Source organism: Belonocnema kinseyi, chromosome 7 (genome assembly GCF_010883055.1).
Source record: "Belonocnema kinseyi isolate 2016_QV_RU_SX_M_011 chromosome 7, B_treatae_v1, whole genome shotgun sequence".
Lineage (NCBI taxonomy): Eukaryota > Metazoa > Arthropoda > Insecta > Hymenoptera > Cynipidae > Belonocnema > Belonocnema kinseyi.
In genome coordinates, this window is record NC_046663.1 from 3,589,296 (window position 1) to 3,602,929 (window position 13,634).

Genomic DNA, 13,634 nt, shown 5'->3' on the forward strand with positions numbered 1-13,634 from the left:
TTGCATTTCTCAAAGTTTGAGACCGATATTTTATGTATAAAAAAAGTTCGAATGTTCAAAAAATGTTGAGGTTCAGAAAAAAGATGAAATAATTTTCAGTGACGTTTCTACCAAAATGCAGTACCTAAACGTACTTTATTGCACTCTAATACATTTCCCAAAGTTTGAGCTCGATATTTTACTTACAAAAAAAGTTCTCAGGTTCAAAAAAACATTCAGTGAACTGAAAAACTGTGGTCGGTAATATAGGTATTTAGCTGTGTCACATGCCCTTAAGAAAATTTAGTTGAATTCTCAACAAAATAATTACATTCTCAAAAAAAGAAGATAAATTTTCTAACAGCAAACGAATTCTTAATTTTTAAAAACGCATTTTCGACCAAAAAAGATTACTGTTTAATAAAATTCTTGGATTAAAAAAAAATTAAATTTTGAACAAGATAGTAGAATTTTTAAGAAAAAGGATGGCTTCTGAACCAAAAATATAATACTATACTTCTGAATAAAAAAGAATTCACTTTGAACCAAAAAAGACGACTTTTCTACCAAAAAAGATGAAATTTGAATCAAAAATATATTAGTGGACTTCTTCATTAAAAATAATGAACTTTCCACCAAAAATATTGTGTTTTTTTTTATTAGGTTCTACTATTTCAGATCTTATTCAAGCAAAAAAATAAATAAAATAAGAAGAAGGAGAATCTTTTTGAAAGCAGGAGAACGACTGTGAAATCTGAGATAAATAGAAATTAATAAATAATTAATAATTATGACACTTCACACAATTTTTTATCTCTAAAGTGATTCCGAGACCTGAAAATAATTAAATTTGTACAAAAATAGTTTAATTTAAATATATATTTTTAATTTTATCTTAATTATCAGGAAGCGATGAAACAAAAATGGACGAAGTTGCGATGATGTTGGGAATCGCTGTATTTGTCCTTCACGCGTTACCGGAAGTCGTGAGCGCCCCCAATCTGCAATTTCCCTGCATCAATCACTTCCGGCAAGCAATTCAGTCAGAAAATATTTCGGTAAGCAATAATTCAAGTCGGACTGTTTAACTTTTTCAAATGAAATTATCACTTTAATCACTTTTCTTTCAATAAATTAACCAGATGATTTAACTATTTAAAATTTAACTATTTTGTTACAAATTTATTTCTTTTTTGGTTCAATAAATTTAGGAACATATTAACAGTTTTACAGGATCTATAAGGTTTTAGAATATATTCAAAAATACCAAGTGATTTTATTAGATTTCCCAGGATTTGAATGATTTTAAGGGATTTTAAAAGCTACCAAAGTATTTTTAACAAAATGACCAGAATTTGAGGTAATACCATCAGATTTCTTAGAATTTCAAGAAATTTATTTTATTTATTTTATTGTATTTCAAAGAATTTATTTAGAAGAATTGAAGAATTGCATTGGATTTTAAAAACTTATGAAGATTTTATGGTTTTTTTTTTATAATTTTAATTAGTTTTCAAGATCTTTAAAAAATTTCATATGATTGCAAAGTATTTAAAATATTTCACGCTGTTTTAAAAGGTTTAAAGGCATTTTTGATAGATTTCAATTATTTGGAAGTGATTCCAAAGGATTTTAAAGATTTTATGGCATTGTCAAAAATTTCAAGGAACTTTCAAAGAGTTTGAAAAAGTTTCAAGAAAGATTTCAAAGTATTTGAAAGATTTTACAATATTTTAAAGAATTTCAAGGAATTTTTGATTGCTTAAAAAGTTTCAAAGATTTAAAAATATTCCAAATGATTTTTAATATTTTAGGATATTTCAAAAGATTCCACGTGATTTGATTATATTTCCTAGGATTTCAGTAATTTTGAGGAATTATAGAAGCTTCCAAGGTATTTTTAACAAAACGTCTAAAATTTTAGATAATATCATCAGATTTGATAGAATTTCACGAGATTTTAGTACATTTGATTAAATTTCAAAAAATTTATTCAAAAGAATTTTGGGATTTTGTAGGATTTCAAAAACTTTCAAGATATTCTCAAAAAAGAATTGGAAACATTTTATTACATTTTAAAAGATTTCAAGAAATTTCCAATTGATTTCAATAATTGGAAGAATGATTTTAAAGTTTGTAGGGTATTTTGAAAAATTCCAAGGAGTCTCCAAAAATTTAAATGATTTTTAATGTATCTTAATAATTTTACCAGGATTTTAGAAAATGTCATCAGATTTCATAGATTATCACGGGATTTTATAATATTTTATTGTATTTCAAATAATTTATTTAGAAGAATTGAGGAATTTTGTTGGATTTTAAAAACTTTTGAAGATTTTATGGTATTTTTGGATAAATTCAATTAATTTTCAATATCTTAAAAAAATTTCATGTAATTTCAAAGGATATACAATATTTGACGGTATTTTAAAAGGTTTAAAGACATTTTTGATAGATTTCAAAGTATTTGAAAGATTTAAAAATATTTTAAATCATTTTAAGGAATTTTCTAGAACTTAGAAACTTTCAGAGATTCAAAAAGATTTCAAAGGATTTTAAATATTTCAGAATATTTTAAAAGATTCCAACTAATTTGATTAGATTTCCTAGGATTTCAATCATTTTTAGGGACTTTAAAAGCTTCTAAGTTATTTTTAACAAAATGTTTTTTATTATATTTTATTGAGTTTCAAAGAATTTATTCAGAAGAATAGAGGGATTTCATAGGTTGTCAAGGACTTTCAAAATATTTAAAAATATGTTCAAGAAACAATTTGAAACATTTTTAAACATTTTAAAAGATTTCAAGAAATTTTCAATTGATTTAAATAATTTAAAGAATTATTTTCAAGGTTTTAGGGTATTTAAAAAAATTCCAAGGAGACTCCAAACATTTAAATGATTTTTAAGGTATCTTAATCATTTTACCAGGATTTTAGAAAATGTCATCAGATTTCATAGAATATCACGAGATTTTATAATATTTTATTGTATTTCAAATAATTTATTTAGAAGAATTGAGGAATTTTGTTGGATTTTAAAAACTTTTGAAGATTTTATGGTTATTTTGAGAATTCCAGTTAGTTTTTGACATCTTTAAAAAATTAAAGGAGATTTCAAAGGATTTAAAATATTTAATATCATTTCAAAATGTTTCAAAGTCATTTTGGATAGATTTCATCAATTCAGAAATGACTCAAAAGAATTTAAATGATGTTATGGTATTGTTAATAATTTCAAGGAATTTTCAAAATTTTTTTTAAATTTTCGGTGATTTAAAAAGATTTCAAAATATTTTAAACATTTTGGGATATTTTAAAAAATTCCAAGAAATTTTTAAATAGGTTTAATTAATTTGAAGACATTCCAGAAGATTTTAAGGATTTTATCATATTTTTTAAGAATTCCTAGGAATTTTAAAGAGTTTTAAAAAGATTAAAAATGTTTTGTGACGATTTTTAATATTTCAAGGAATTTTTATATATTTCAGTATTATAAAGTGATTTCAAAGGATTTTAAAAACTTTAGGATATTATTAAAAATTTCAAAGAATTCTCAAGAGTTTTAAAAAGTTTCAATGGATTTTTAAAGATTTTGAAGAAATTCTTCGAATTTGTAATCGTTTGCAATAATTTGAAGGGATTTTGAAGGTTTTATAGTATTTTGAAAAATTCCAAGGAATTTTAAACAGGTTTGAAAAATTACAAGGAACTTCAAAATGTTTCAAAGCATTTGAAATAATTGAGGTAATTTAAAAGATATCAAGGAATTTTCAATTTATTTAAGTAATATAATGGATTTGAAATATTTTAGGACATTTTGAAACATACCCAAATATTTTGAATTTATTTCAATATTTTCAATGGATTTCAAAGGATTTTAAATATTTTATGGTATTTTAAAAGAATATTTTTAAATGGTCTTAAACCAAATTTTCGTTTGGTTTTTAAAGAATTTCGTAAAATTTCAGAGGTGATGGAACAAATTCACAAGTTGAGGGAATGCTAAAAGATTCCAAGGAATTTTAAATTGATTTCACTAATCTAATGAGATTCCGAAGAGTTAAAAATATTTTAAGATATTTTTATAAATTTCATAAAATTTTCGAGAATTTAAAAAATGTCCTCAGGATTTCGAAAGGTTTCAAAGGATTTTAAATATTTTAAGGTATTTAAAAAAAAAGAAGAATTTTTTATCTTTTTCAGTAATTTAGTGGGTTTTTGAAGGATTTAAAACATTTTTAGAATATTTTAAAAGTTTCTGAGGAACTTTGAGTAAATTTAAATAATTTAAACACATTCTAAAGAATTTGAACGATTTTGGGGTATTTCAAGCAATTACAAGGAATTTTTTTCGAGCTTTTAAAATTTTCAAGGCATTTAAGAGGATTGTAAATCATTTGAAATATTTTAGGAATTTTAAAAAGATTCCAAGGAATTTTCAATTGATTTAAATAATCTAATGGGATTCTGAAGAATTTAAAATCATTTAGGATATTTTAATAAATTTCATAGAATTTTCAAAATTTTTAAAAAGTTTCAAAGGATTTTAAATATTTTAAGGTATTTAAAAAAAAGAAAATTTTTTAATCGTTTTCAGTAATTTAATGGCATTTCGAAGGATTTAAAATATTTTTGGAATATTTTTAAAATTTCTGAGGAATATTGGATACATTTAAATAAATTAAACATATTCTAAAGAATTTGAGAGACTTTAGGGTATTTTTATAAATTGTAAGGAATTATTTGAGCTTTTAAAATTTGCAAGGCTTTTGAGAAGGTTGTAAATCATTTGAAATATTTAAGGAATTTTTTATTGATTTTATCAGATTTCCAACGATTTCATGATTTTATGGGATTTTTAAAGCTCTCAAGATACTTTAATGAATTTTCCAGAAAATCAGGAAATGTCAGATTTGAGAAAATTACTTAAATTTCAGCCTAAATTTGTATTCATTTGTGCTGAATTCTTTTAAATGCCGCAAGTTCTCTTGAATCTGTTGAATTCGCGTGATTTCTTCTCTAGAATTTTCTAAACTCGTTTTAAATTTACTGTATTTGATCAATTTTTTCATATTTTTAAATTGTTTTCAATTCACTGGCATTTTTTATGATTTCCATAGAAATCTTCTCATTTACTTTAGAATCATCTACATTCACTTCAATCTCTCTCAAATTAATGGCATTATTTTGAAGTCTTAGGAATCAAATTCTTGTTTATTAAAAAAAAAATGTTAAAGAACATTAGTCATTATTAATGCACATTGGTAATTTTTTGGCTTAGAAATTGATCATTTTTGTTCGTTTTTTCGATTTAAATAGGTTAATTTTGTCACGTGAACAAGATTAGAATTTTGGTCTTTGGAATTTGGAATTTTGGGAGTTTTTTCAATTAAATTTTACGGCCTGGTGTGTTAAAAAGAAAAACAATGGAAAATAAAAAACAAGCACTGAAAACTTGCATTTTGGATCCCTTATAACCATGTTGAGTTTTCCATTTTGGATCCTTTACTGTTCCTTATAACTTCAGAAATATTCAAATTTTGCTAATATTAATTCTTTTTACTCGTCTACAAAATATGCCCAGCTTTCAAAACTTTTCTAAGATTTCAATATTTTCAGTTTTGACATAATCTCATTTGTATATATCCTATAAAATTAAAATAATTTTATAAATCTTTCCAAACTATCCTGAAATTTTTTTAAGCACTTAGAAATTTTATCGCTCTCAAAATTTACCATAAAAATAAGATGTTAATTAAAAAATCCAGAATTAATGCCTCCGTCAATTAGCTAAGTCTGTCCAGTTTTGAAAGTGAATTTTGATCGCTAGAATGTTTCTGCAGGCTCAAGAATTCTTTAGAATAGTTGGCAAAACAATTAGAAATTATTATAGTTATTTTGAAGTTTAGAAAAATAAGATTTGGTCCTAGAAAAACTAAAAATATGGAAATCATACAAGATTACTCTAAATATTTCGGCATTTTATGTACGTTACCAAAAGGAAATAATATTAGAGACTTTTTTTACAAATGAAATGTTACGAATTTTTGTAAACTTATTTAGTCCCGTTATAAGAAACACAAAATGGAACTTCTGTTTATTAATTTAAAATATTTAGGATTTTAAATTCTAATAAATTAAATTACAGATTAAATTGAAATGCGTTCAGACATTGAGAACGATTTTCTTGCATCCAGAACGCAGCATCAGCACGCCATACATTCATGCTCTGGCACCTCGAATAGTCGAATTTTTGTATAGCGAACAGAGCAAGCAAGTGACAAACGATGCTGAATTATCTTTCACGCTGGAATGCATTTCAACGATTGAAGGACTCATAGCCTTGGCTGAACCTGCTAATCGTAAGAATATTTTACATTTTACACCATCCATTTTCTCTCCAAGGACAAAATAAGTCAGGGTATTTACCTAACCGGAAAACGGCGGATTTTGTTCACCGGGAATTGGATTCAGTGATGGTTTTTTTATTCGATTGTACTAAAATGAATATTTAATTTGATTACTTTCAGTTTTTTCAATCACTAAACGAACAATGGAAAAAACTTTATTGGTAACCCTCAAACGGTACACTAGTGCGAATTCGCACCCGAAGTTTTTTCATTTTGTTGGCATTTACGCAAACACATCTGCAGCGGATTAACCCCATATATGTGAAATATGTGTGATATATGCTAGTTGTTCATTGTATGTTCAATATATTAAATATTTAATATTAACATTGCAAACTAACAAATTCGCACCAGTGTACCGTTTACGTATGCTCGGTTGGAGTTTGGTTTGGTTTCAAATCTAGAAAAGTCATTTCTGCTGTATCTACAATCGCAGATTTTTCAGATTATCTCAGTTTACTATAATTAAATAATAATTTATTATTGAAAGTTTTATTATTTTTTGTTATAAAAAAAACCTTTTGTAATTTTTTTCTCTGTGAAATTTTTTTCGCCCTAATAAGTTTCATAATTAAATTGATGATATTTCAAACATACAGAAACAATCATTTTCTCAATTTATGTTTTAAAAATTTTGACCTCGAATCTTTTGAAAGAATTATAATTCGTATTTAGAAAAAATGACATTTAAAGAATCCCTGTTTCAAATCAGAATTTGTCACAATTTGAAAGTTCCCTTTTCGAAATTTTGGATAAAGAAAGTACTAAAAGCATTTTTTAGGATAGAAAGAATATTTAAAAGAAGAAATATTTCTGAATTATAATAGAAAATTTAATACTATTTTTCGTTGAGATTTCATCTTTCTTTATTTAAAAATTTAAATGTTTTTTAAAAAGTTAAACTCTTTTTTTAAAAATTAAATTTTTTACTTTGTTGAAAATCAATTTTTTTAACTGAGAATCTAACTAGAGTAGAAAACTGAACTGTTTTGCTAAAAATCCATTTTTTTGCTTTTGTTAAGAATTAATTTTTTAACAGAAAATTTAACCATTCTATTTTAAGTTGAAAATTGATCTTTTTTTAATGAAAATTCAACTATTTGGTTGAAACTTGATATTTTTTATTTAGAAATTAAACTAGTGCTTGAAAATTTATGTACTTTGTGAAAAATTCTCTTTTTTGTGGAATATTAATCTGTATTGCTTATAATTCATCATTTTTGTTGAAAATTCATCTATTCCAGTTGAAGATTCACAATTTCAGTTGAAAATTCACCATTTTGGTTGAAAACTGATTCTTTGAACTAAAAATATAATTGTCAATTTTTTGTTAGAAATTGATATTTTCTTGTTCAACTAGATTCGACAATTTGGATGAAATTTAATTTAAAATTGTCTTTTTAATTTAAAATTCAACTATTTCTTTTGAAATCAACGTATTTTGTTAAAAAATTAGATTTTTTTTTTAGTAAAAAATGATCTTTTTCTTTAGGGTTTATCTTCTTGTCCAAAAATGCTTCTTTTCTGTTAAAAATTAAAGTTCCAGTTAATTATTTAACAAGTTACAAATTAATTTTTTTGGCTGAAGATTCGTCATTTCAATTAAAAATTCATTTCTTTGGTTGAAATTTTTTCACCGAAAATTTAACTATTTTGTTGAAAATTTGTTCCTTTTTTGGTTCAAAATTATTATTTATTTAAACTGAAAATTTATCGATTATTTCAGTTGAATATTTCATAATTTTAGTTAAAAATTTATTCATCTCGAAGAGCAGATTTCTGCTTTTTTAGTTGAAAATGAATCTTTTTTATAGAAATTAATCTTCTTGGTTGAAAATTTATCCTTCTGATTTAAACTTCAACTATTTTAGTTAAAGATTTACAATTTTAGTTGAAAATTCATCACTTTGTTTGAAAATGTAACGATTTTTTCAAGTTATTTTTCTTTTTCTGAAAGTCAGTTTTTTGTGGAAAGTAATTTTTTTAACGAAAATTTAACTTATTCTAATTGAACATTACATAGTTTTAGTTGAACATTCATTTGTTTGGTTGAAAATTAATCTTTGTAACTTCAAATTTAATTATTTTTAGTTTTGGTTAACAATTTATCTTTTTTAGTAAAAATTAATGTTTTGCTTTGTTGAAAATTCAACTAATTCAATGACAAACTCGTTGTTTTAGTTGAAAACTCATCTCTTTGGTTTAAAATTCTATCAGGTTCAAAGTTGAACTATTTTTTTGAAAATCCGTTATTTTTGGTTGAAAAATAATTTTTTTTAATCTAAAAGTTTAACTATTCCTATTTTTGTTGAAAATAAAAAATTTTCAGTACAAAATGTAATAATGTGTTGAAAATAAAAAATTTTCAGTACAAAATGTAGGCATTTGTTTCAAAACTAATTTATTTTGCAATTTTTTGCTCTGTTGTTCTAGTTGATTTAGTTTCCATTTTTCCGAATCAACATTTGCCCTAACTTTTAAAATTCATCTTTTTTTTTTAACTTTTAAAATTGTGTCCTAATTGTTAATAGCTTCTAATAATCATTTCATAATTAGAAAAATTAAAATTAGGCCAGCAGTAATTCGAATGTTTAAGTATCACAATGAATGATAATTCGAAAAAATAAAAATCAAGTCAAACCGTAATTCCGAACTTTAAAAAAGAGGAATAATATCAATTCGGAATTCAAAATTAGGATTTCAAATATTTAAAACGATTTTCAAAATAGAATTTGAAATATTCTAGGATATTTTAAACGATTTTCAAGGAATTTTGAGTTGATTCGAATAATTTCCAGGGATTCTAAAGGTTTTAGGGTATTTTTAACAATTAAAAGGAATTTTTAAGAGCTTAAAATTTTTTTAATGATTTAAAATATTTAAGCTTATATCTAAAAATTGTAAGGAATTCCCAAGAGCTTTTAAAAGTTTTATCACATTTTTGAAAATTCCAAATATTAAACAAAATTAAAAATATATGAGAGTATTTTTAAGAATTTCAAGAAAATTTTGTAACAGTTTAAAAAAAATGTCAAGCGATTTAAAAATATTTCCAAATAACTTTCGATTTATTTAAGTAATTTCAAGGGGTTTTAATGGTTTTGAAATATTTTAGTGTATTTACAAAATTTCAAGACATCTTAAAATGCTTTAAAAAGTTTCAAGAGATTTTTAAAGAATTACCTTTTTTCAATAATTTGAAGGAATTTAAAAGGGTTTGAAATATTTTAGGGTAATTTAAAAGCATTACTTTTAGGGTTTCAATCAAATTTTCGTCTGATTTTGAACAATTTTCTAAGATTTCAGAAGGTATAGAACGATTTTACAATTTAAGGTAATTTTAAAAGATCCCAAAGAATTTAAAAATGTCATCAGTAATTTAATTCGTCAACATGAATTTGAAATATTGCAGTATATTTAAAAAGATTCCAAGGAATTTTTATAACTTATTTGAAAGAGTTTCCTTCATAGGGAACTATAAAAATTAGGACAAATGTTAATTCGCAAAAACACAAATTATGATAACAGCCAAAGGTGACTCTGTTTGAAAATTTTTTTTTATATTTTGAAGATTTTTAATATTTTGATAACTGGAAATCAATTTTACACTTAAACTCGTAAATCAGTATTTATCTAAAATTGTAAATATATATTGTTTTAAATCAACAAGAGAAATATTTACGTTTTAAAATAAAAATACAAAAACTGTAATTATGAATTTGAAAATGGAACTTTCAGAAATGATTACAGTTCTGCTCTATACTTAGATTTAAAAGTGAATTTCGATAAAAATGATATTTTGAGTTGGAACAGGAAATTATTTGAAGCAATTATACGTTATTTTTCATGATTAAGATTTGGAACAAGAAAATTGCCAAAAAAATTATAATTCTGGGTTATACCTGGATTTAAAAAAGAAAATTCAAACTGTAAACAGGGAATTGTTAAGAAGAATTATCGTTTTATGTTGGAAAAGAAAATATTTCTAAGCAACTATATGGAAGTTTGAATTGTATAAGCGATTAAAAAAAAAAATTATTTAGATCTGGAACAAGGAATTTTCCAAAAGAATTTTAATTCTCACTTAGAAGAGGAAATCTTGGAAAAGAATTATAATTTTGACTTGGAAGAGTGACTTTCCGAAAAAAATACAATTCTCACTTAAAATGGAAAACTTTCGAAAAGAATTCTGATCGGGTAGACTGTAAATCCTTTTTTTGCAAATGAAAATAATAGCTTTTCCTCATTTTACACGCAAATCAGGAGAACTAATGCAAGGTAAAATTAGTTTTTAATTTATACCAGCTGCAACTTTCTGCTTTATAGGATGCCTTTTAAACTCGATTTTCTTATTTGTTAATAATTTATTTTTTCACATTGACAGGCATTCAGATGTTGACACTTTTGGTTCCAATTTTGATCAACTTTCTCCTGGAAGGAGATAAATTGCAGCAAGGAACAAAGTACGAGATCAGTCTCCATCAGCAGAGTTTTCAGTGGTTGAATAAAATAGGGCCAAAATATCCTCAAGTACGTCCAACTTTTATAAAATATTCTAAAGAAGAAATTTGAAACTGTAAAAAAATTATTTTGCGGCAAATCAAAAATTACGTCACATTATTGCGTAAAATAAAACGCTTGACATAATATTTTAACAGACTTTAAAGCCCAAAATGCTATATGAAACGTTTAAGATTTCAAATAAATTTGAACAAAGTTTCATGAATTTTCAAATAAAAAAGTAATTTTTTTGCAAAAAGAGATGAATTTTCAATTAAAAAGTTGAATTTTCAAGATAAAAAGTCGAAAGTTTTAGAAAACAGTACATTTTTAAACCCGAAAAGACAAAATTTTCACGAAGAAATATGATTTTTTAAACAAAATGCTAATTTTCAACAAAAAAATTACATTATTAATCAAGAACTTTTCTATCTGAAGGGATGAATTTTCAGTTCAGAGCGATGAATTTTTTACCCAAGTAACCGAATTTTCAACAAAACACACGAATTTTCAAAAAAGGATAAATTTTTAATAAAACATTTGAATTTTTTATGAAAACAGACGAAATTTCAGCAAAAGAGATGAATTCTCGAAAAAAGGTGACTTTTTAACAAAATAGTTGCATTTTCTATCCAAGCAAATGAATTTTGAATAAACAACAAAATAATGATCGATTAAACAGTTGCATTGAAAACAAAATAGTTTATTTTTGAATAAAAAAGAATTATTTTCTACAAAAAGAGATGAATTTTCAATTCAAGAGTTGAGTTTTTAAGATAAAAAGGTGAATGTTTTACAAAAAAGTAGATTTTCAAAGCCGAAAAAATAAAATTTTCACCAAGAAATATGATTTTTCATACAAAAAGACGAATTTTAAACAAACCATTAAAATTTTCAAACAATTACTTTTCAACCAAAAGGGATGAATTTTCAGCCCAGAGCGAAAAATTTTGTATCTAAAAAAACGAATTTTCAAAAAAATGATGAATTTTTAACAAAATATTTGCATTTTTGATCCAGAGGGACAAATTTTCTATCCAAAATGACGAATTTGTAACAAAACACAAAAATTTTCGAAAAATTAAAATGACTTTTTAAGAAAATAGTTAAATTTTGAACAAAAAAATTATTAATCAAAAAGTTGGATTTACAGCCAAATAGTTAAAATTTTAAGCCAAAACAATAATTTTTTCAACTGAATATTTACAAATTTTAAATAATTAAATTTTCAACGAAATTATTGAATCATCAATAAAAGAAATGAATTTTTATCAAAGAAATTGTATTTTCAATCGAACAAGATTAATAAAAAAATATATATAACTGTTTATATTTCAAAAAAAAAAGATTTCAATTTTATATCAAAAACTGTAAAATTTAGCTAAAACTGATGAATTCTCAACGATAAATGTAATACTTAATATTTCAACCAAAAAATATTTTAAGTGTAAATAAAAAACAGTTAAATTGACCACCGAATCCATTGTTCAAAATATTTAGTTGAAATTCTATGTAATTTCTTAAATTTTCATCTTTTTTTTTGTAGAAAATTAATCTTTTGTTGGAAAATTAATGTCTTTTATTTGAATTTCGTCCTTTATGATAAAAATATGAATCCTCTTTGTTAAAAAATCCACTATTTTGTTAAAAATTTATGTATTTTGTTCAGAATTCATCTGTTTTAGTTGAAACTGAATCTTCTATATTGAAAATTAATTTTTTTCGTTAAAAATTTAACAATTTGGTTGAAAATTCGGATGTTTTGTAGAAAGCTTCTGTTTTTGCTTAAAAATGAAACTGTGTAGTTTAAAACTAATCTGTTTTATTTGAGAATTCAAGTATTTATTGAATTACTTTCTTAAAAGTTACTTTTTTCGTTGAAGATTCAGAATTTTAGTTAAGTAAATTTTTTGTTAAAACTTATGTTTTTACCGTAAAATTGAACTATTTTGTAGAAACATTTAATACCAAATTTAATTATTGGGTACAAAATTGTGCTGTTTTATAGAAAATTTGTTTATTCATTAGTAATTCTCTTAAATAAAAATTTAAATACTACATGCCTGGTTAAAAATTGATCTTTTTTAGTGGAAAATTTATATAATTTGTTGAAAATTCATTTTTGTTGGTAGATATTTCTTTTAATTGAACTATTTGGATAAAATTGGATTTATTTATTTGAGAATTCATCATTTTGGATAGAATTTTAACCTTATTTAATGAGAATTAATTTTTTTGTTAAAATTTTTACAAATGTTTGAAAATTCAAGTGTTTTATACAAAGCTTTTTTTTGTAAAAAAATGAACTATTTGGTTGTAAATTAATCTATTTTTGATCGATCTTTCGACTATTTTATTGTGAATTCGTCTTTTTTGGGTTTAATTCTACTTTTTTTGATTTAGAACAAAAATATTTTCTTGGTAAAATATTAACGATTACATTTTTTTGTTGAAAATTTAAGTTCTTAATTGAAAATTGGATTACTTTCTTAAAATTTCATTTTTGTTTCGTTGCAGATTCATAACTTTAGTTGAAATTTCGTTTTTTTTTTTTTTGTTAAAAATTAATTTTTCAACAAAAAATTTTGTTAAAAATCCCACTTTTTGGTTAAAAATTAATTTTTTGTAGCAAATTCACATACTCGATTAGAAAGTTAATTATTTTGTAGAAAATTGATCTTTTCGGCTTGAAAATTTAAATTTGGTACAAAATTGAACTGCTTTGTAGAAAATTGAAAATTTT

The 13,634-nt window shown here is 23.6% G+C and overlaps 1 protein-coding gene across 6 annotated transcripts in view; it reads left to right on the forward strand.

Annotated features, from left to right (window-relative positions):
* The window catches only part of LOC117176029 (HEAT repeat-containing protein 5B), a 119,120-nt gene that overhangs the window by 100,239 nt on the left and 5,247 nt on the right, over positions 1–13,634 (forward strand). For 3 of the 6 annotated variants that reach the window (XM_033365997.1, XM_033365998.1, XM_033366001.1), the window contains 4 exons: positions 886–1,037; positions 6,130–6,343; positions 10,655–10,669; positions 10,776–10,921. In XM_033365997.1, the coding sequence (XP_033221888.1) occupies positions 886–1,037; positions 6,130–6,343; positions 10,655–10,669; positions 10,776–10,921 (527 nt within the window). The remainder of the gene's footprint in view (positions 1–885; positions 1,038–6,129; positions 6,344–10,654; positions 10,670–10,775; positions 10,922–13,634) is intronic. The other 3 variants (XM_033365999.1, XM_033366000.1, XM_033366002.1) reach the window with 1 other exon arrangement.